Genomic DNA, 24265 nt, shown 5'->3' with positions numbered 1-24265 from the left:
CCTTCCTTCCTTCCTTCCTTCCTTCCTCTATTCATCTATACCCCTCCGTCTCTATAGTTAAAAATCTTTGGAAAGGCTTCACTACTGGTCTTAGAAAAGCAAAGACAATACCTGTTCAAGTTTGGCAGGTACATTTGCTGTAATGTTTTCAGGAGTGTTGTCTTGAGATTGTTGTTTATTTAAGCCTTTTGCAGCATCTTTGAACATGATGTCTTTTTCTAGCAAACTGTCTTGCTTGGCAATTGGTAACACCAGTGGGCTGCTATAAAAAAAGAATGAAAAATACAATTAGTCATCTTTAATTTTTCCAATAGACCCAAACCTTTATGACTATTAACTAGTCTGTATAACTGCAATTCTATACAGAGGAAAAAAGTGGCTCTTTACATTCTAAAATGAGACATCTGCTGGAGAACTAAAGACTATTGTTGCTACAGAAGTTGAGTTACTATTGAAAGGAGAATGTTAAATAGAAATTCATATTTTCATTTTGGTTTTAAAAGTTAAACAGCTAAAATTATCTTAATGAATTTATATTTGACTATGGTAAATAGGTAAATAAATAAATATGTAAACAAATGACTAAGCTGAGCAAGATTTTCAAATATGATAATACATTACAAACACTTCAATAAAGGAAAGGTCATAAATCTACTAAAAACAGAATGCATCTCTTAAAATATCTATTTATATTAAGTAAATGGAATAATTTTGGATTCTTTAGCATATTATATAATAAAGTTTAGTATTAAAAATGTTGCTGTGTTCCACAATGGGAGTAAATGAAAAATGTTATGACTTCATTTAGACAATAATGTAAATTGGATAGAGTCCATTATTTCCATCCAACATGAATTCAAGCAAGAAACCTACTCATATTTCTTGGAAGTTCTAATAAGTGTTATTGCCAGATTGTATGATTCTGCAATGGTTATTTTTCCAAGGATAAATAAACACTACATAAATGTCTAACACATAAGGGAATACTTCATTAATAAAATATCTTGGAATTTATTTTTACTAAATTTCGCAATAACAAAATAACCAATGGTAATACATATATATTTAACTAACTAATAAATGTACATATTTATTGTGCATAGTCCACTGCTTTTGTATCAGTCTTCTGATTTAAAATTGAAGTGGCTTCTCTTTCAAACACAACATTAACTACACTTGCAACAAGATGCAACTGATTGCTTAGTTTTGCTTTCTTAAAACATGAAGTACATTTTTGGACGTTTTAAAGAACTGAACAATATGTAGATCATTATTTGAATTTAATTAGTGAAATCTTCCTTTTCATATGACATATACAATAATAACAAATTTCATTTTTAGTAAAAATCAGATAATTAATTTTTCTTGCATGCCTTGTGTGAAGTATAAAAATAACAGTTGCACTGAAAAACTTAATTGTTTTAATAGTTATTAAATATTGAGGATTATAGACTGATAGCTGGAAAGGTGCTTTAGAAATCATAAGGTTAAATGCCCTTATTTTATGATTGAGAAAAGTTGAAATCGAGTGACTTGGCCAAGGTTACTGTGCATTTTAAAATGGCTCTAAACCTTGGGAGATGTAATCTCTACCTCAACTTCCTCAGCCATGTTCCACTTCCTTTGTGGGAGGTGTCTGAGAAAGTATAAAAGAAGAGGAAAGTGTGAGTTTTGGCAACTTTTCCCAAGAAGAGCCTTTTGCCCTGGAGACCCTTTTTGCCCCAGAGAACCTTTTTCCCTGGAGGGCCTTTTCTCCAGAAAGAGCCTTTTGCTTCTGCGTAGTTGCAGGAGATCTAATTTTCTCTTGCTTTTCCAAACTTTTCTTTTCCTAGCACAAATAAAACTATCTAACCATCCCTAGAATCTGGCTTGGTTTAATTTAATTCCCTAGCCTAGTTATAGTTAAAAAAGAAAACCTGGTCAATTTTCCTACCAGAGAAGGGTACCTACCAGCTACCTTCCTTTCCCTACCTTTTTCCTCCTTTTTACCAATCCACATTAGTCAGATAATAGCTTGCAAAGACAGAATTTGAATCCAATATATCTAACCAAATCCAGGACTCTTTCCATAGTACCATAATACCTACTTTTAAATTTCAAAAAATTCTTTATTGTGATGGTAAAAAACAAAACAAAACTATCTACTAACGAAGGAACCATCAGTTGAAAATGGATGGACAAATTAATGTCATATAAATGTAATGGAAAACAATTATACTGTAATAAATTGATGAAGACAGTAGTTTCAGGGATTCCTGGAAGAACTTTAACCAAGGGATGCATATTAAAGCAAACAGGAATGGATGTATTTTGTTAAAGGCCTTTTCTGCATCTATTGATATGATCTTGTGATTTCTGTTGATTTGATTATGACTGATATGGTCAATTATGTGAATAATTTTCCTAATATTAAACCATCCTTGCATTACTGGTATTAATCCTACCTGGATCATTGTGAATAATCTTTGTTACCACACTGGAGTCTTTTTACTAATATTCTATTTAAGATTTTGGCATCTATATTCATTAAGGAGATTAGTCTGTAGTTTTCTTTCTCAGGTTTTGGTCTGCCTGGCTTTGGAATCAGTACCATATTTGTGTCATGAAAGGAATTTGGTAAAACTCTTTGGCTTATTTTGTCAAATAATTTGTATTGTATTGGGATTAGTTGTTTTTTAAATGTTTGATAGAATTCGCTTGTGAATCCATCTGGTCTTGGGGGTTTTTTTCTTAGGGAGTTCTTTGATGGCATGCTCAATTTCTTTTTCTGAGATGGGATTGTGTAAGAATTCTATTTCCTCTTATGATCTGGGCAATTTATATTTTTGTAAATATTCACTCATTTCACCTAGATTGTCACATTTATTGCCATATAATTGAGCAAAGTAGTTCTTAATAATTGTCTTAATTTCCTCTTCATTAGAGGTGTGATTGTCCTTTTCAACTTTGATACTGTTAATTTGATTTTCTTCTTTCTTTTCTTTAATTAGATGAGTAGTATTTTATCAATGTTTGTTGTGTTTTTTTTTCAAAATACCAGCTTCTACTCTAATTTATTAGTTTAATAGTACTTTTACTTTCAATTTGATTATTTTCTCCTTTATTTTTTAGGATTTCCAAATTAGTTTTTATTTGGATATTTTTAATTTGTTATTTTTCTAATTTTTTATGTTGCATGCCCAATTCATTGATCTCTGCCCTCTCTATTTTATTGATATAGACATTCAGTGATATAAATTTTCCCCTGAGTACTGCTTTGGCTGCATCCCATAGGTTTTGATATGATGTGTCTGTGAATTTTAGTTTTACTCCACCCTGCTTAGTCTTTAAAGTTCTAGCAACTAGGAATGTATATACCCCCACTTAAGGATTAACTGGAGGGGAGGATGACCTATGACCAGCATGTGCTATCAAGTGACAAATCAGAAACAACTGACTAACCCCCTGGGCTGTCCTAAACCAAGCTTAAGCCACCACTGGCAGATGTGAGACACAGGAAGTGATGTAAAGAATTGCCTATATACTTCACATCAGGTCTTGTGAGCTCTCTCTCTTGGTGACATTGGGAGACTTTGGCAGGTTTTGGCATGCTTGCAGCTTTGGTGGACTTGGCTTTGGAGGTCACTGGGAGGAGCTCTGTATCATGGTTAGGGTGAGACAATTTCCCTGAAGGACCTTGGTGAGTGAGAAGGTTGACTCTCCTTTTCCTTGACCTTCTGAAAGCACTATCCTCTGAGGAGGCCCCTCATCTTGGAGGAGGCCTCTTGGCTGGAAGAGAACTAGATTTAATCTTCTGAGAAGGCCCCTTGACTGAGGCCTCTGAACTCCACTTGGTTTAGGCCAGGCCCAGAGCAGATCTTCTACCCTTTCCCTCTTCTCCTTCTCCTCACTTTCTTCCTTCTACTGTAAATAAACCACCATAAAAGCCCATATTGACTTGAGCATTTCATTGGGATGGAATTTAAATCCCTGGAGACCACTAATATAATATATTCAGTCATAACCCCTAATTTTATTCCTAATATCTCCTCATTGTCATTCTCTTTAATGAAGTCAGTAATTGTTTCTATTATTTCCTTTCTTGGCCCACCTGTTTTGGAGAATTTGATTATTTAGTCTCCATTTAACTTTAAATTTGCCTTTCTATGTGTAGGAAATATGTAGGATTCTAGCCATGTACAAATCTTGAAAGTACTATAGAGGTACTCAAAAACCTCTTATGAGCAATGTGCTCATTTACCAGACTAATTTCTTGAGTTACCAGACTAATGCCCTTGAGTTCAATTAGGACTTTAACCTTGTGAAATTCTCCCCTCCCCACATCTATACTTCAGAAGACTGACTAGCTATTAGAGTCTCTTTGTATTGCCAATAACACTCATTTGCATTTGTATCAGATAAGACTAATATGCTATAGGTCAAATGAAATCCTGATCTAGGCATTAGCTATACCAATTGTATTAAGGTCCAGCTCTTGAATCTTGTGACAATTACCTCATAATGTTAATTTATCTGTCAGACCACCCTTTGATTATCAATTGCCCTTCCACCTCTTCTTGTAACCTCAATAAAAATCAGTATGCCAGGCTAAGAGGAAGCTCTCACAACATCAGAGCTAACTCCCTGTCAGACTTATGCTATGCTAGAACACTCTGTGTCTTTGTTCATTCTTTATGTTTTTCCACCTTAAGTTCTATTATCTTCAACCCATATTCTCTGTCCTCAATTTCCCTTTTAAGATTCTACCCACTAAAAAAACACCATGTTGCTGTAGGTAGCTACACCATGGGCCCTTGTTAATTTTAATTTTTACTGCTTTATGATCTGAAAAAGTCACATTTATTATTTCTGCTCTTTTGGATTTGTCTGCAAATTTTCTATGCCCTAGTAAAAGGTTGATCTTTGTGTATGTACCATGTACTATTTAGAAGAAGTTAAATTCAAATGTAATGGACTTTTCTACTAGTAGCAATGTAATGATCCAGAACTATTTGGAGGGACATATGAGAAAAAACACTATCCACATCCAGAGGAAGAACTGTGGGAAAAGAAACACAGAGAGAAAACAACCACTTGGTCACATGGGTTGGTGGGGCTATGACTGGGAAAGTGGACTCTAAAAGATCACCTTAGTGCAAATACTAATAGTAAGGAAAGGGGTCTTAATAAATGGCATATGTTACACCCATCCACCCATCAGAATTGTGTATCATATATGGGAGTGAGGTTGGGGGAGGGGAAGGGAGGAACATGAGTCTTGTAACCATGGAAGATTATTCTAAATCATCTAATGAAATAAAACATTTCATAAAAAAAAATGAAAAAAACAACAAAAAAAGAAGGAATATTCCTTTTTATCCTGGGTCAATTTTTCTCTAGATATCTATTAACTCTAATTTTTCGAGCATTTCATTTACTTCCCTTCTTTTTTACTTATTTTTTTGAATAGATTTATCTAGTTCTGAGAGGGGAAGGTTAATATCCCCCTATGGTATTACTCTTTCCTCATTCAGTTTCTTCATTTTTTTCCTTTAGAAATCTAAATGCTATACCATTTGGTGCATAGATGTTAAGTAATGACATTATTTCATTGTTTATAATACCTTTTAGCAAAATGTAATTTCCTTCCTTATCTCTTTTAATCAGATCAATTTCTATTTGGGCTTTGTCTGGTATCATGATTACTACTCCTGCTTTTTTTTTTTTTACTTTAGATGATGCATAATATGTTCTGCTCCAGCCTTTTACCTTGAATCTCTGTATGTGTCACCTTGCCTCAAATGTGTTTCTTGTAAACAACATATAGTAGCATTCTGGTTTATAATCCACTCTGCTATCTGCTTCTGTTTAATGGGTGAGTTCATCCCATTCACATTGAGTGTTATGATTACTAACTGTGTATTGCCATCCATTATATTATCCCCCTTAGAGTCAGCTCTATTCCCCTTCACTCTATTCCATTTTGTAAAGATAATTTTAGGGTTGTGACTTAAAATCTAAGTTAATTGGACGCCAGGGAAAAAATCCCAAATAAAATACCCAAGTCAGTCTGGAAATTTATTGAAATTTTAATTAATATAGAGGGAAAGATTTTAAGGAGAAAGAGGGAAGAGGGTTTAGGATTTCTCCCGCCTGGCCTGTGCCAGGGGGAGTTCAAGTTCTCTTACACTAAGGTCTCTTAAGAAGATTAAAGGCTTCTAAGAGGATAAAGTTAAAGTTTGGAAAGTAAAGGAGGGAAACTCAGCCAGAAACTCACCACCGAACCGGACAATAGCTGCCACCAGCCACCTCTTCACCTCCAAAGGTAACAGAGAGAGGAAGTGACATGAATATATAGACCTTTTACTCATGAATCCCCTCCTCTAAATTCTCACATCTACCAATCACATCAGACACTTTTCTCCAGGACTGCCCATTCTTTAGTTCTCATCTTCTTTGGTTTGATTATATCTTTTTGAGTTACTTAACACTTCTTTGTTAAGTTCACTTTTTGTTAATTACTTAACCTTTTTTGTGATTAATTTACCCTTTATAGTTACTTAACACCTTTTTGTAGTAAGATCTAAAAGTAGATTGTAGCTTAAAGTTCTAGCTTCACTATAAAGTAAAAGCTAAGTACCTTCATTGTTCAATCAGGAGATCATAATTTTATCTTCCCCATAATGTAAGATCTAAGTAGGGTGGAGTAACCTAAAGGTCACACATCACTAGTATTTTGCTTTTTGTCACTCCCCCCATCTTTCTCCCTTCCGTCAATTACCCCCTGCTTCCCTTCTCTTATCCCCCTTCTACTTTTCTGTAGGGTCAGATAGAATTCTATGCCCCACTGAGTATACTGTTTTTTCTCTCTCTGAGCCAGTTAAAAAGAGAGTAAATTTAAGCATTGCTTGGTACCACCCTAATCCTCCCTTCTCTGTGTTGATTTTTCTCACCTCTTTATGTTAAATAATTTACCCCATTCTACCTCTCCCTTCCTTTTTCTCTCAGTGCAACCCTCTCTTTCAGCCCTTAATTGATTTTTACATGACATTCATATGCATACATACATAGCACATTTATATTTCCCATATCTTCACATTTACATATATATCATATATATCATGGTATCATAATCGGCTTACTTTCCCACCCTCTTTCTGAGTAAATTCCTTCTATCTTCTCTACTACTGAGAGTAATTTTTGAGAATTTTAGAAATCCTCTTTCCATATAAACATATAAACAATTTAACCTTAATGAGTTCCTTTAATTTTCTCTCTCTTATTTACCTTTCTGGGCTTCTCGTGTCTGGTATTTGGCCTTCAAATTGTTTAGGTCTGGCTTATTCCTAAGGAATGCTTGGAAATTTTCTATCTTATTGAATGACTATTTCCCCCTTGAATGAATATACTCAGTTTTGCTGGATAGGTGACTCTAGGTTGTAAACCCAAATCTTTCACCTTTCTGAATATCATATTCCATGCTGTGAATTTTAGATTTACTCCACCCTGCTTAGTCTAACAAAACAGGAATATCTACAACACTACTTAAGGATTAAGTGTTGAGAAGGATGGTCTATGACAGACATGTGCTAGTAAATGGCAAATCAGAAACAACTTAAAGACCCCCTGGGCTGTCATGTCAAGCTTAAGCTACCATTGGTATATGTGAGACACAGGAAGTGATATAAAAATGGTCTATATATTTTGTGTCACTTCCTCTCTCCAGGCTCTCTTTTAGTGGAGAGGTGGCTCTGGCTCTTGAGGTGGATAAGTGGCTGGTGGTAGTGTGCTGAGCATCTTGGTATCTTGGCGTGGCTGCAGCTATTGTCCGGGTTTGGCAGTGAGCTTCCTTGGTATGGTAACTGGGAGAATCTTAATATCTTAGGTCAGGTGAGTTGTCTTCTCTTGGAGTTTAGGCTGATTCCTTTTTCCTTTACCTTCCAAAACACTATCCTCTTAGGAAGCCCCAAATCTTCTGAGGAGGCCTCATAGCAGAGGTCTTTGAACTCCCCCTGGCACAGGCTGGGCTGGAGAAATCCTATATCCTTTTCCCTCTCTCCTCTTCTTGATTCCTTCCCTCTATATTAATTAAACCACCATAAAATTTCCAAACTGACTTAAGCATTTTATTTTGGATTTTAATTAATCCTTGGTGACCAAATACATTTAAGTTAGTCTCAACCCCTAAATTTACCCCTATAATACCTTACGGTCCTTTATTGTAGAAGTTGCTAGGTTCTGAGTGATCCTGATTGTAGCTCTATTGTATTTGAATGATTTCTTTCTGGATTCTTGAAGTATTTTTCCCTTGTCTTGGTGGCTCTTGAATTTGTCTGTTACATTCCTAGAAGTTGTCAATTGAGGATTTCTTTCTGGAGGGGATCTGGGAATTCATTCTATTTTTATTTTATTTTCTTGTTCAAGGATCTCTGGGCTGTTATCTTTGATAATTTCTTATAATATGATATCCAAGGTTTTTTCTGCATCTTGGCTTTCAGGTAATCCAATAATTCTCAGATTATCTCTCCTAGAACTGTTTTCTATGTCAGTTGTTTGTTTCCAAAAGATGTTACATGTTTTCCTCTGTTTTTTTTTTCATTCCTTTGATTCTCCTTTATTGTTCCTTGATTTCTCATGAAAGCATTAGTTTCTAGATGGTCAATTCTGATTTTTATGGCCTAGTATTCCTCTGTCAGTTTTTTGGTTCTTCTTTTTTAATTGGCCCATTTCTTCTTGCATCACTTTCATTTCTATTCCTCACTTTTCCTCTACCTCTAATAATTGGTTTTTGTAGTCTTTTTCAGTTCTTCCAGAATCTGTGTTCAATCAATGTTTTCAAAATATAACAATTGGAAGTCCCCTTCATCCCCATTCCCAATCAGTTTTTTCAACATACAAAGCTGATAGTAGTTGCATTCTGGGAACTAAGATAGTGGAGTAAAGGATGCTCTGCTCCCCTAATCCCTCCATAAATACACACACAAAAATAAAATAAATCATCTCACAACAAAGGAAAACTGGAGGAACATGTCTTACTGGGATAAGAGTAGAGTGACCCAAGCAGCAGAGCATTTGTGAGACAAGCAGAAATTGGAGCAGCCCAAAACCCTGCAACTATTCCAGAGGCAATGAAGCTGCAAGTGGGAAAGAGACTGGCTTGAGCCATTCCACACAGGTATAGAAGGCAGAGAAAGCATGGAATCTATAAACTGTGACCTGACAACAGAACCTTGAGGCCACAAGAGAGGAGAGGAAACTGGAATTTCCAGACCCTACTCACTCTCATGGTGCAGCAGAGCCTTATGATTAAAGGGCAGCAAAGAGGGGCAACTGAAATCAGAGTAACCTATTAACTCTCATGTGGTAGCAGAACCCTGAGGCTACCAGGGGTCAGAGAAAGGGAACTGGAACTACCATAACTTGCTTACTCCCATCTGGCTGCAAAGTACCCGAGGTAAAGGAAAACAAAGCAGGGTACTTGCCCAGTCTAGGCCACTTGGCAGGGGTAGGAAATTAGCCGAACAAGAACTAGCCCAGCTCAAGAAACAATGGAGGAACTAGCACAGGGTGCTGAATATTGCTGGATCAAGGAGTTGCAAAACTCCCCAGAACAAACCAGTAAGTTTATATCCTCACCAGACACACTATGAGAAACAAGGTCAGCTGGGCCTACCCAGTTAATACCACACAATAGGGTGAGCAATATGAAAATCTGTATTACATGTGCATATAAGTACAGCCTATGCCAAACTATTAATTGGCTCAGGGAGGTGGGGGAGAAGGTAGAGAGAAAGAAAATTTAAATTTTACAGTGTCAACAAAAAATTGTCAAAAAGTGTTTCTACATGTAAATGAAAAAAATTAAAAACATTAAAAAGGACAGCAAGTAGAGGAGGAATTAAGATGTAGGTGTAGAGGCAGCGAAAGTTCAGACCTCTGAAAATCCTTCCTTACTGATTACAAACTAAATGCTCCTAGGTGACTGAAAATCAAACCCAACAAAAAGACAGAGTCAAGGAACCCTCCTCCTGGACTCAAATTAAAAGGTAATCTCCCCAAATCCTGGATTTGAGAACAGTAAGGGGAAGGAAGAAGGAAGGTCCTGGGACCCCTCCCCCATCTAGAGCACTAACCCTACAGTGGCAACTGTAAAACCTATGGGCAGGCAAAGGCTTTGGTCTGGCAGGAGTACCTTGTAGGCAAAGCAGTGCAAGACTTAGAGCGTCAAACAGGCAGTGGGAAAGCAGTTAGAGGAAGAAGCACAGAGTGCAGAGCTGGCAGACTAGTGTCAGCAGTAGCAACACTCCATATTGCACCCCCCCCATTCCTGAGGTTTTGGCCTCAGGGCATATCCTGCTCTGCCACTCAGCTGGACTTAATCTCATCAAAGATTTCAGAGGGCAGTGAAACTCCAGCTCCAACACCTCTCCCCCAGAGACTGCTCTGAGAGATTTACTGACAAAACTCCAGGGATGAAGGCTGAGAGAAAAGCCAAAACCCCCCAAAAATGAGAGGAGCAAAAGTGCAGGCAACTGCAGGGAGTAAAGAAGGGGTAAATATGAACAAATAACAGGAAAAAGAAAAAATAAATTATAATCAACAGCTTCTATACATGCAATGAACAAAGAGCAAATGGAACAGAGAAGGATGAAGGAACAACAAAACACAGAAGTCTCCAGCGAATTGGATACAGGCTTTGGAAGAACTCAAAATACAATGCAAAACACAATTAAGACAGGCTGAAGACAACTGGGAAAAGAATTTAAAAAGTAAGATAAGTCATCTGGAAACAGAAAACAGTGTCTTAAAAGCCAAATTTAATCAGCTTGAAAATGAGGCAAGGGAGAAGACAGATGAGGCAAAGAAAATGAAAGATGAGGCAGAGAAGATGAAAGATGAAAGAAAATCAGACCAGAAGGAGAAGGATGACCAAAAAGCCAGGGAAGAAATCCTGTCTTTAATACCCAGAATGCAACATCTAGAAGCAAGCGACTTCACAAAGCAGCAGGATACTAAAAAACAAAACCAAAAGAATGAAAAAATTGAGGAAAATATGAAGCACCTCATTCACAAAACAGAAGATTTAGAAAATATTTCCAGGAGAGACAACTTAAGAAGGCCATGACAAAAGAAAAAGCCTGCATACCATACTACAGGTAATTTTCTAAGAAAACTGCCCCAATATTCTAGAACAAGAGGGAAAAGAGGAGATAGAAAAAATCCACCCAGAACCTCCTGTGTTGGTTGTCTCTCAAACCGAGGATGACGATTGTCTTTGTGCTTTTTTGTGCACAAAGACACCTGTGCACGAAGATTTAAGTGGAAAAGTCAATGCACAGAGACAGTCCCACTCTCTCGGCATTGGAAGCCTGGGTCCATTGGCACGAAAAGTTGTTATACTTGGAGACTTCTTCAGCTGCATTGGATGGCCGTGTTGTCTTTTGGGTTCCATCACGCCCTAAGCACTCCACAGTGCCTTGCTGCATCGCCATCTCAGCCGTTGAACCTTCTTGTTGGTTTCTTCCGCCTGTTCCACCAAAGCAGTCTTCACATGCTGGGTGAGCAAAGCCCTAGTTGACCAGGGGTCAACGTCGAACCGATGGCTACCCTCACAAGGTTTAGCCGGCCTGTCGAAGCCGTTGCCCTCCTGTACTTAATCCCCAAATGACAACACCCGGGAAAGTCATAGTCAAATTCAAGAACTATCAGACTGAGGAAAAAATATTACAAGCTGCTAAGAAGAAGTCATTCAGATACCATGGAACCACAGTGTGGATAACACAGGATCTGGCTGCATCTACACTGAAGGACTGAAAGGCAGGGAATATGATATTCTGGAAAGCAAGGGAACTAGGTCTACACCAAGAATCAATTACCCAGCAAAATTGTTCATATTCTTACAGGGGAAAGTATGGACATTTAACAAAAAAGAAGAATTCCAAGAATTTGTAAATAAAAGACCAGACCTGAACAGAAAATTTGATGCCCAAGCACAGAACTCAAGAGAGTCATGAAAAGGTAATTAAGAAAGAGGGAACAAAGAAAAACAAAACCAAAAAAATCCCCAACCTTTTTTTAAGAGAACCAATAAGTTAAATTAATATGTATCCCTATAAGAAAAGAGGCCATTGGTAACTCTTAAAAAATGTTATTATCACCTGGGCAGCTAGAAGAATTACACTTAGAGGGCACAGTGACAAAATGTATAGGATGAAATGCCAAGACATAAATATGTAAATAAATATATGTATGCATACATACATACATATGTGTATATATATAGATATGTGCACATATATACATATATATATATATATACACAACTAGAGCTAAAAAAGATGTTAATACTAAAAGAAATGGGCAAAGAAACAAAAGGGGGTAAGATTATCTGTCACAAAGATGCTCATGGCAGGAGGGGGGGAGAACATCAATACACTGGAAGGGTAAAGAGGTTGGAGATAGGAAATACTCAACTCTTATGTGCTTTGAAATTGACCTAAAGAGGAAAGAACAATCCAATCCATTGGGGCAGAGAATTGATTTGTACCCAATAGCGAAGTAGAAGGGTAACAAACAGACTGGTGGGGAGAGAAGCAGTACAAAGGAGGGAGAGGGTGGTGTGTAGTATAAAAAGACTGTAAAGAGAAAATAAGAAGAGAATAAGAAGGGCGGGGGGAGAAAGGGAAATAAAATAAGGGTGGGAATTAGAGGGACTGATTTAAAAAAAACATTGGTGTAGAAGGTAATAATGAAAGAAGAAAAGGCAGGAACAGAAGCAGAAATCAAAATGCTAGTAATCATAACTCTGAATGCGAATCAAATGAACTCACCCATTAAACGCAAGGGAAGAGCAGAGTGGATTAGAATCCAAAACCCTACCATATGCTGTCTACAAGAAATACACATGAGGAAGGTAGACACTCATAAGGTCAAAGTAAGAGGATGCAGCCAAATCTATTGGGCATCAACTGATAAAAAGAAGGCAGGAGTCGTAATCATGATATCTGACAAAGCCAAAGTAAAAATAGATCTAGTTAAGAAAGATATAGAAGTTAATTACATCCTGATAAATGTTAGAATAGACAATGAGGAAATATCAGTACTCAACATGTATGCATTCAATGGCATAGCATCTAAATTTCTAAAGGAGAAACTAGTGGAGCTCAAGGATGCAATAGATAGAAAAACTATACTAGTGGAGAACCTTAACCTTCCTCTATCAGAACTAGATGAATCAAACCAAAAAATAAGTAAGAAAGAGGTAAGAGAAGTAAATGAAATCTTAGAAAAAATTGAGTTAGTAGATATGTGGAGAAAATTAAATAGGGACAAAAAGGAATACACCTTCTTCTCAGTAGCACATGTTACATTCACAAAGATCAACCATATACTAGGGCATAAAACATTGCCAATAAGTATAAAAGAGCAGAAATAATAAATGCATCCTTCTCAGATCACAATGCAATGAAAATAATATTTAGTAAGTCTACATGGAGAAGCAAACCAAAAATTAATTGGAAATTAAACAATATGATTCTCTAGAATCAGTTAGTTAAAGAACAAATCATAGAAACAATTAATAATTTTATTGAAGAAAATGACAATGATGAGACATGCTTTCAAATATCTATGGGATGTAGCCAAAGCAATACTCTGGGGGAAATTTATATCCTTGAGTTCATATATTAACACATTAAGAAGGGCAGAGGTCAATTAATTGGGGAAGCAAATTAAATAACTAGAAAGTGAACAAATTAAAAATGTTCAAATGAAGACTAAATTAGAGATCCTAAAAATCAAAGGTGAAATTAATAAAATTCAAAGTTAAAGAACTATTGATTTAATAAATAAGAATAGAAGCTGTTACTTTGAAAAAAAGAAATAAAATAGGCAAAGTACTGGTCAATCTAATTAAAAAAAGGAAAGATGTAAACTGAATTGACAGTATCCAAAATGAAACAGGAGACATCACTTCTAATGAAGAGGAAATTAAGGCAATAATTAAAAACTATTATGCCCAATTATATGGCAACAAATATGGCAATCTAGGTGATATTGATGAATATTTACAAAAAATATAAATTGCCTAACTAACAGAGGAAGAAATAGACTACCTAAACAACCCTATATCAGAAAAAGAAATTGAAAAAGCCATCAAAGAACTCCCTAAGAAAAAATCCTCAGGTCTAGAAGGATTCACAAATGAATTCTATCAAACATTTAAAGGACAACTAATTCCAGTATTATACAAACTATTTGACAGAATAAGCAAAGAAGGAGTTATACCAAATTCATTTTACGACACAAATATGGTACTGATCCCAAAGCCAGGCAGGTCAAAATCTGAGAAAGAAAACTATAGACCAATCTCCCTAATGAATATAGATACAAAAATCTTAAATAAAATACTAGCAAAAAGACTCCAGCAAGTGATCACCAGGGTTATTCACTATGACCAGATAGGAATCATAACAGGAATTCAAGAATGGTTCAATATTAGGAAAACCATCCACATAATTGACCATATTAACAAGCAGACTAACAAAAATCACACGCTTATCTCAATAGATGTAGAAAAAGCCTTTGACAAAATGGAACACCCATTACTATTGAAAACACTAGAAAGTATAGGAATAGAAGGGCCTTTCCTAAAAATAATAAAGAGTATATATCTAAAACCATCAACAAACATCATCTCTAATGGGAATAAACTAGAAGCCTTTTAATAAGATCAAGAGTGAAACAAGGGTGCCCATTATCATCTCTACTATTTAACATTGTACTAAAAACACTAGCTGTAGCAGTTAGAGCAGAAAAAGTAATCGAAGGTATTAAAATAGGCAATGAGGAGACCAAGCTTTCACTCTTTGTAGATGATATGATGGTCAACTTAAAGAATCCTTGAGAGTCAACCAAAAACCTAATCAAAATAATCAACAATTTTAGCAAAGTTGCAGGATGCAAAATAAACCCACATAAGTCATCAGCATTTCTTTTTTTTTTTAAACATTATTTTATTTGGTCATTTTCATACATTGTTCATTAGAATCAGATCATTTTCTTTTCCTCTCCCCTAATCCCCCACCACCCCTTCCCTAGCCAACACTCGATTCGTCTGGGTATCACATGTGTCCTTGCTCTGAACCCATTTCCTTGTTGTTGGTATTTGCGTTAGGGTGCTCATTTAGCGTCTCTCCTCGATCATGTCCCCTCAACCTCTGTAGTCAAGCAGTTGCTTTTCCTCGGTGTTTTTACTCCCTCAGTTTGTCCTCTGCTTGAGGATAGTTGTTTTTTCTCTTGTACCACAATGTGTCAGTCTCTGTGTACAATGTTCTCCTGGTTCTGCTCCTCTCACTCTGCATCCCTTCCTGGAGGTTGTTCCAGTCTCCATGGAATTCATTCTCTTTATTATTCCTTTTAGCACTATAGTATTCCATAACCAACATATACCACAATTTGTTCAGTCATTCTCCAATTGAAGGGCATTCCCTCATTTTCCAATTTTTGGCCACCACAAAGAGCGCAGCTATGAATATTCTTGTATAAGTCTTTCCCTTATCTCTTTGGGGTACAAACCCAGCAATGCTATATGACTGGATCAAAGGGCAGACAGTCTTTTATCACCCTTTGGGCATAATTCGAAATTCCCCTCCAGAATGGTTGGATCAATTCACAATTCCACCAGCAATGAATTAATGTCCCTCCTTTGCCACATCCCCTCCAGCATTCATTACTTTCCTTTGCTGTTGTGTTGAACAATCTGTTAGGTGTGAGGTGATACCTCAAAGTTCTTTTGATTTGCATCTCTCTGATTATTAGAGATCTAAAATACTTTTTCATGTGCTTACTAATAGTCTTGATTTCTTTAACTGAAAATTGCCTATTCATGTCACTTGCCCATTTTTCAATTGGAGAATGGCTTGATTTTTTTGTACAATTGGTTTAGCTCTTTATAGATTTGAGTAATTAGACCTTTGTCAGAGGTATTTGTAATGAAGATTGTTTCCCAATTTGTTGCTTTCCTTCTAATTTTAGTTACAATGGTTTTGTTTGTACAAAACCTTTTTAATTTGATGTAGTCAAAATTATTTATTTTGCATTTTGTGACTCTTTCTAAGTCTTGCTTGGTTTTAAAATCTTTCCCTTCCCAAAGGTCTGACATGTATACTATTCTGTGTTCACCTAATTTGCTTACAGTTTCCTTCTTTATATTCAAGTCATTCGCCCATTCTGAGTTTATCTTGGTGTAGGGTGTGAGGTGTTGATCCAAACCTAATCTCTCGCACACTGTCTTCCAATTTTCCCAGCAGTTTTTATCAAATACTGGATTTTTGTCCCAAAAGCTGGGGTCTTTGGGTTTGTCAAAGACTGTCTTACTGAGGTCATTTACCCCAAGTCTATTCCACTGATCCTCCTTTCTGTCTCTTAGCCAGGACCAAATTGTTTTGATGACCACTGCTTTGTAATATAGTTTGAGATCTGGGACTGAAAGGCCACCTTCCTTTGGCTTTTTTTTTTCATTATTTCCCTGGATATCCTTGATCCTTTGTTCTTCCAAATGAACTTTGTTATGGTTATGTTATGAGCTAACATAATAAAAATGACAATGCTACCCAAATTAATTTACCTATTTAGTGCCATACCCATTGAACTACAAAAAAAAAACCTTTTTTTACTGAATTAGAAAAAAAAAAACATAACAACGTTCATTTGGAAGAACAAAAGATCAAGGCTATCCAGGGAAATCATGAAAAAAAAATGTGAAGGAAGGAAGCCTTGCAGTCCCAGAGTTAAAACTATGCTATAAAGCAGTGGTCATCAAAATAATTTGGTACTAGCTAAGAGACAGAAATGAGGATCAGAGGAATAGGCTTGGGATAAGTGACCTCAGCAAGACAGTCTATGATGAGCCAAAAGATCCCAGCTTTTGGGACCAAAATGCACTATTTGATGAAAACTGCTGGGAAAATTGGAAGACAGTATGTTTTGGAAGACATTAGGTTTGGATCAACATATCATACCCTACACCAAGATAAACTCGGAATGGGTGAGTGACCTGAATATAAAGAAAGAAATATAAGCAAATTAGGTGAACACAGAATAGTATACATGTCAGATCTTTGGGAAATGAAAGACTTTAAAACCAAGCAAGAGCTAGAAAAATCATAAAATATAAAATCAATAATTTTGATTACATCATATTAAAAAGGTTTTGTACAAACAAAACCAATGCAACCAATATCAGAAGGGAAGCCATAAATTGGGAAACAATCTTCATAACACAAACCTTTAACAAAGGTCTAATTACTAAAATTTATAAAGAAATAAACCAATTGTACAAAACATCAAGCCATTCTCCAATTGATAAATGGGCAAGGGACATGAATAGGCAATTTTCAGTTAAAGAAATAAAAATTATTAATAAGCACATGAAAAAGTGTTCTAAATCTCTTATAATTAAAGAGATACAAATCAAAACAACTCTGAGGTATCACCTCACACCTAGCAGATTAGCTAGCATGACAGCAATGGAAAGTAATGAATGCTGGAGGGGATGTGGTAAAGTGGGGTGGTGGAGATGTGAATTGATCCAACCATTCTGGAGGGGAATTTCAAATTATGCCCAAAGGGTGATAAAAGACTGTCTGCCCTTTGATCCAGTCATAGCATGCTGGGTTTGTATCCCAAGGAGATAATAAGAAAAAATACATGTACAAGTATATTCATAGCTGTGCTCTTTGCGGTTGCAACAAATTGGAAAATGAGGGGATGCCCTCCAAATGTGTAATGGGTGAACAAATTGTGGTATATATTGGTGATTGAATACTATTGTGCTCAAAGGAATAATGAACATGGAAATTCCATGTGCACTGGAATGACCTCCAGGAATTGATGCCGATTGAAAGGAGCAGAAGCAGTGGAACATTATGCACAGAGACTGATACACTGTGGTACAATCGAATATAATGGAATTCAGCATTAGTGGTAATGCAGGGATCCTGAACAACTTGGAGGAATGTATGAGAAAACACACTATCCATATTCAGAGGAAAAACTGTGGGAGTAGAAACATAGAAGAAAAACAACTGCTTGAATACATGTGTCAAGGGGATATGGTTGGGGATGGTTACCCTAAATGGTTACCCTAGTGCAAGCATCAACAACATGGAAATAGGTTTTGATCAAGGACATGTCTAATATCCATTGGAATTGCGAGTCAGCTATGGGAAGAGAAGGGCAGGGAGGGAAATAATATGATTCTTTTAACCAAGAAATAATGTTATAAATTGTCTAAATAAATTAATTTTTAAAAAGGACATCAAGTACATAAATTATGATGTTGAAAATTATAGTATATAAGAATTGAAAGGTTAACTAACACCCTTTTGAGAATTTATATCCATAGAACAAATATTTATTTTGGGCTGAATGTTATTGTAAATATTATATGAGCTGGAAAATTAAAGATCTGTCTTCAAGATACTTGTCTTCAAGCAGTTTATAATGTTTCTCTAGCTCACAATGTACTTAACTAACAAAGCCAAAACACCTTTAAAAAGTTAGTAAACAGATAATTTTAAATAGGCATCTTCCGGGCAAGTCACTTAATCCTATTTGCTTCTATTTCCTCAATATAAAACTAGCTATATAAGGAAATGGCAAACCATTTTGGTATCTTTGTTCAGAAAACCACAAATAGGGCCAAGAAGAGTCAGACACACCTGAAAAACTACTGGAGGACAATAATAACTTAATCAACAAACCCATGATACTGTAAAAAAAAGAAATTAATAGATAATTCAAAATAATCTATAATCAAGTGTTTATATATTACATACAAGTAGTATAATTATTAAATATTAACTGTCATATATTCAGACAAGTAGATTACAGATTCCTCATAGTCTATAAAATTAGATCATCTGGGATGATAAGTTGTAGGAAATACTGCATAGAGAATGTGAAATTAAAAGGATTGAGAATGTGCATTTCATAGAGTAATCAGAAACAATTGCTATATATTCAGCAGCTATGGAAAATAAAATTTTAGACAGGTTAGGATAAATTATACAAGAGTTTGACCAGGAAGAATTTAGATTCCACATGATCAAAACAGGGAAATAAAATAAAAAGTAGAATTAAATATAGCACTTATTTTAATTGAGAAGATACTAGAAATTTTAAAGTATGAAAAATAGCCTTAGTTATGTGAAAAAGGTAGGGGAGACAGGAGCATATATATGTGGGGGCATTAAAATTTCAAACTCTATTTAAGTTATTCAATACTTATTTTTCTCTAACAATAATAGATAGAGCATGCTGAGTAAATGTATCTATAAGTGCTAGGATTTTTCTTCTGAGAAGGAAATCAGACATGCAATAAAATGTAATTAACAAAAACAGCAATCATTGCTCATCATGACTAAGGTACAGAAATGGAATATCGTAAAAAGGAAAGGTAAAAGTAAGTCTTAGAAAAAGAAAATGAAAAGAACAGAAATATGGACTCAACTGTTACCTGCAGTATGGCTAGTAGGGGAGTTAAATCAATGAGAAGAAAGAATAGTTCTGAATTCTAATCCTCAAGGGAATACCCTACCACATATATACTAAAAGGAATTCAATTGGTTTTTTGTGCCTTTCTACAACTGGAAAAAAAAAAACAGGGTCAGAATAGCTGGCCCAATGAGATTCAAGAATGACTGAAAAACTTTATGCGATATTGTTAGCAAGCTTTAACTCAAAAATTAAATGGAAAGAATAAAAAGGGAAAATGTTCTTTTAGAAAAAACAAATACTAATTTCAATGTGTAAACTGGTAACTAAATAGGAAATGTAGACAAAAATTCTTTCATCATAAGAAAAAAAATTCAAGCATCATGAGAAGTACCCTTAGAAAGCTGTAAATTGCCTTTAAAAATAGGTTTGCAATTGTTAACTAATTCAAGGCAATGTCAAAATGTAGGAGATATATATATGTTTTCTGGGAAAGCACAAGATATAGGACTGTTATATAGCCAATCTAAAGAAAAAATATTAGTGAACACAGTCCCAGAGACAGAGCAAAATCTTAAACAGCTTTCATAAGCAGCAATAGTTTAGAATCTGTTTATTTTGGGAGAAATAAAGACACAATTTAGGGAGATTTGAGCAATTGGCCTATCCACTATTTCAAAGGATTGTAGGATCATAAGGTTTATGAGACTATAAAGGGCACTGAAGTCAAACTCCTCAGCTTAGAGAAGAAAATTTAAGACAAGTAATAAGAGACAAAGATCAGATACTCTGAATTCTAAGCCAGCAGAAGTTCTACTCAATCAAACTGTTAGAGTAAGATGGCACCAAGATGAATAAAATATTTCAGGTCAAGAATTTGTGCCAAATGAGCAGATACAGGTCTAAATTCATATGGTATGGATTCTGATCCTCAAGTAAGTAACCTGATACCCGTAAGTGAAACATAAAATTACCTACATTATGCTTTTTTTCAGAGAAAGAACTGGGTGAGGCACAAATTTTCCATTGTTATAAATAAGTCTCCTATATTTAACCTGCTCCGTCTGTCCCCAGTGAACATATGGATTACTTGTGAAAGTAAATAGGTCTCTAGAATAAGAATCTAATACTCTATTAGCAAGAAAAAAATCTCTAAACTCTGATTCACACATTTTCATTTTGATTTGGATGAACGATAGTATTGTATGTATTTAGAAGAAGCAGCTGCAGTTTAGTAACTTTTTAGTGACCAAGACATCCCTGGACCAAACAAAAAAAAATCTGTCTGGATTGTAGGCAGGGTAGAGCGGAAAGGAAACAATTCCAGAAAAAAATGTCTTTTTTTGCTTCATAATCCAGATATGGAGCCCCCAAAGAAACAAGGAGAACAGAGACCACTTACAGAAGAGAATTTTGATGACCCTCCATACAACACTACCCTACCTGGATAACACAGGATGATAGCCAATACACAGGCTAACTGACAAGAGGGCAGAAAAATGGGATATAAGTGGTTCTTATTGACATAGAGTTGTAAGTGTCCTTTTGGGTTGGATATAATATACATATAAATATACATATATTGAGTAAGCATATTCATATAAGGCAAAACTTTTCTATTGTTCCACTATACAATGTTACATAGTGTATACTTAAATTGGATTACTGTATAACATGTGACTTACGTATTTGGTCTTCTCTATGCAACTCTATTATGTGTGGATATACTATGTCTGCTTCTCTGTATCATAGCTAATTTGTATCTAATTATGCTATAAAAATGTGATGCAACTTGGACTCTGAGCTAACATCACTTGCAAGCTATATAACTGTATTAAATAAGATAAGAATTTATTAAGCATATACAAGAGCCTATGGTTGTAGATGTCTTTCTTCATTTTTCTGCCCATATATACATATATAATGTTTTATATTAGTTTAATTTATATATTTAATAATAAAATATATCTTATATACATATGTAATTTATATATATATATATATATATATCCTTAGAATTTATACTGAGTATTGATTCCAAGGCAGAAAAGCAGTTAAGGGCTAGGCAATTTGGGGTTAAGTAACTTGCTCTGGAACCCATAGCTAGAAAGTGTCTGAGGCAAGATTTGAACTCAGATACTCCTAATTCCAGGCCTGGAGCTAGCCATTGTGCTACTTAGCTGCCACATTTCCCTCTCTTTTTAAGGATGTGGAAAGATTGAAGAAGAAACGTATTTGTGCCACTTTGTTATATTCAACAATAAGCCAGTTGGGAAGGAATATATTTCCCAGAATGTTGAGAGCTAAAGAAATATGGTCCAAAAGTCACAAGCAAGGAATGCTCAGATAAGAAGCAAGAAGGAAAAGAAAAAGTCCAATGTTTTGACAGACCTGTGATGCCTAATACTGATAAGAAAAAGCCAAATGGCCAGAAGCAAGCTGAAAGGTATAAAAATATGTGATGGGGGAGGTAGGTTATAAGGAAGGGGCATGGATACCTATCTGGGCTATGCATGTAAGCAACTGATATATAACATAAAAAAAAAGCACAATAGTATATTCAGTCTGTTGGTACTTTTCCAAGATTTTTTTAGTTTATATAGTAAGGTATTGGCAAACTAACTCCTTTTAATTTATTACTATGCTAAATTCTTTGCTTAAATATTGTTCAGGTACAGTGAGTTATTTGTTAGAAGTAGAGTATAATACTCATAGTCAAAACCTAAAGTGAAGCAGATTATGATTTTCCTAGAGGAAGAATCTGGGTAGGGAAAAAGCTATGATAATGTGATGGTTAAGCATCCAGGATATAACTTGGTCGGTTTTAAAGAATACTCATTAATGCACTAATTCAACAGAAAAATGTGGTTTGAGTATTATTTCTTATCTAGAACTTACAGGAAATAATTCATTTTTACAATGTTTTTATATAGTTCAATTACAAAAATGTGTGGGACTCTAGGTCAGTTTTTTATTTATTTAAATTATATCTATTTATTTGCTTTACGCTGAGATGATGAAATGATGTTTTTTTAATTATTTAAATTTTTAATTATTTAATTTTATTATTCCCTCCCTCCCCTCGACTCTCAAAGAAGGCATCACTTGACAAAAAGATATGTTAATATAAAAATGATGTCTTACTTATTTGTATTTATCATTTTTTAAAAATCCTTCCCTTCTGTCTTAGAATCAATGCTCGGTATTGGTTCCAAGGCAAAAAGGTGGTAAGGGCTAGGCAATGGGGGGCATGCAACTTGCACTGGATCACAGAGCTGAGAAGTATCTGAGGGCAAATTTGCATTTAGGACCTCCCATCTCTAGATCTGGCTCTCAATCCACTGAGCCACCCAGCTGCCTCCCATTTATCAGTTTTTTAAAACCTGTACTTTGAAGAAAAATCTCAGGGCTAATCAATATGCTGCCAGACATTCTGGAAATAGGTATCCGAACAATATTCACCTCGGCTTTGAGAAGGGGTCACTATCACAGATCAGGGGACTCTTAGTTGAATTTCATGTAGTTCATGATTGTCTTTTACAGCTCAGCACTAACCAGCATTCTCATTAGTTCCTTTGAGTGGCTTAGATATTAGTGTCGCCTTTAAAATCCACATCTTCTTAATTCTCTGTTTCTATTGGTCTGTCTCTCCACCTCTCTTCTCTGTCTCACTCTCTCTCTCTCTGTCTCCCTGTTGATTTTTTCACTTCAGTCTTCATTTTGAAGTGTTATTGTAAGGTTAATTGAAGGAGATTCTCAGAGTGGTTTCAGTTTCCTTCTCTTCTATTCCATCCCCATCTTGTCTCTCTACTTCAAAGGCAAACAACTTTTCCAAATTGTTTGAATCAACACAGGTCCTTGTAAGCAAAGGCAAGGACATAAACAATGTTCTTTGACCTTGGCGTCAAAAAGAACACCCTTGGGCTCAACATGTGTAGCTTTTGGGTTCTAACCAGACTTCGGGGTTTACCTGGTACTATTTTGGGATAACTCAAACAGAACTGAAATTTTCCTCAGTCCCAACCCTACTCTTGAGGGGAAATTGTTTTAATTTGTTTTTAATTATAAGAACTCATGATTATTTACAAGTGCTTCTTAGGAAATTTGTTTCCCTTGTGATTGGTGCTTCTTAATAGAAGAGTTCCTGAAGAGTTGTCTGTTAAACAATAGACGTATGCATAAGGAGTATAATAGAAGTGTGTCTGGTTATTTACATGATGACACTTAGTTCCCTAAATCCCTCTGGACATAGTAAGAAACTCCAAAGCTTGCATTCAGTTGCAGTTTCTGTAACCATTGTGAAGATAGCACAATAGTTTTCAAAGAAGCATGTAGACTCCAGGGTTGCGAGCTGGCTATCTCAGCTGATACCACTGGAGTGCAATTGAGTCCACTGAAGTTGTGTTGATTTTGAAAAACGGTAGGTCATTCTAGGTCAATGCTACATTGAGAAAAACACCTTTCATACAACTATCAAGAATTGCTTATAACAAGTTGAAAGCAACAAGGAAAACAACTGCCAGAGCACAATTGTGTCTGATTTTACCAAGAATTTTTCTTCTATATATGCTGATTCCAGTCTCACTTAGGGCAACATAGCACAGTAGAAAGAGCAAGGGAGTTAGAATTAGGAAAGACCTGAGTTTGAATCCCATCTCTGCCCAGTGGGGCAAATCAGCTGCATTATCATGGGCATACTAACTTTTCTGACTCTTAGTTTGTTTTTAAATCTATAAAATGAGATAATAATACCCAAGGAGAATCAAATATGATAATACAGTGAATATTT

The 24265-nt window shown here is 35.6% G+C and overlaps 1 protein-coding gene across 1 annotated transcript in view; it reads right to left on the bottom strand.

The window, feature by feature from the left end:
* The window catches only part of MYO16 (myosin XVI), a 727392-nt gene that overhangs the window by 437100 nt on the left and 266027 nt on the right, over window positions 1–24265 (bottom strand). Inside the window, exon 10 of the mRNA XM_001375684.5 lies at window positions 112–262. Coding sequence (XP_001375721.4) covers window positions 112–262 — 151 coding nt within the window. The remainder of the gene's footprint in view (window positions 1–111; window positions 263–24265) is intronic.

The sequence above is a fragment of the Monodelphis domestica genome, chromosome 8 (assembly GCF_027887165.1).
Source record: "Monodelphis domestica isolate mMonDom1 chromosome 8, mMonDom1.pri, whole genome shotgun sequence".
Lineage (NCBI taxonomy): Eukaryota > Metazoa > Chordata > Mammalia > Didelphimorphia > Didelphidae > Monodelphis > Monodelphis domestica.
Note: the sequence above shows the minus strand (reverse complement) of the source record. Positions and strands in the feature narration are given on the sequence as shown.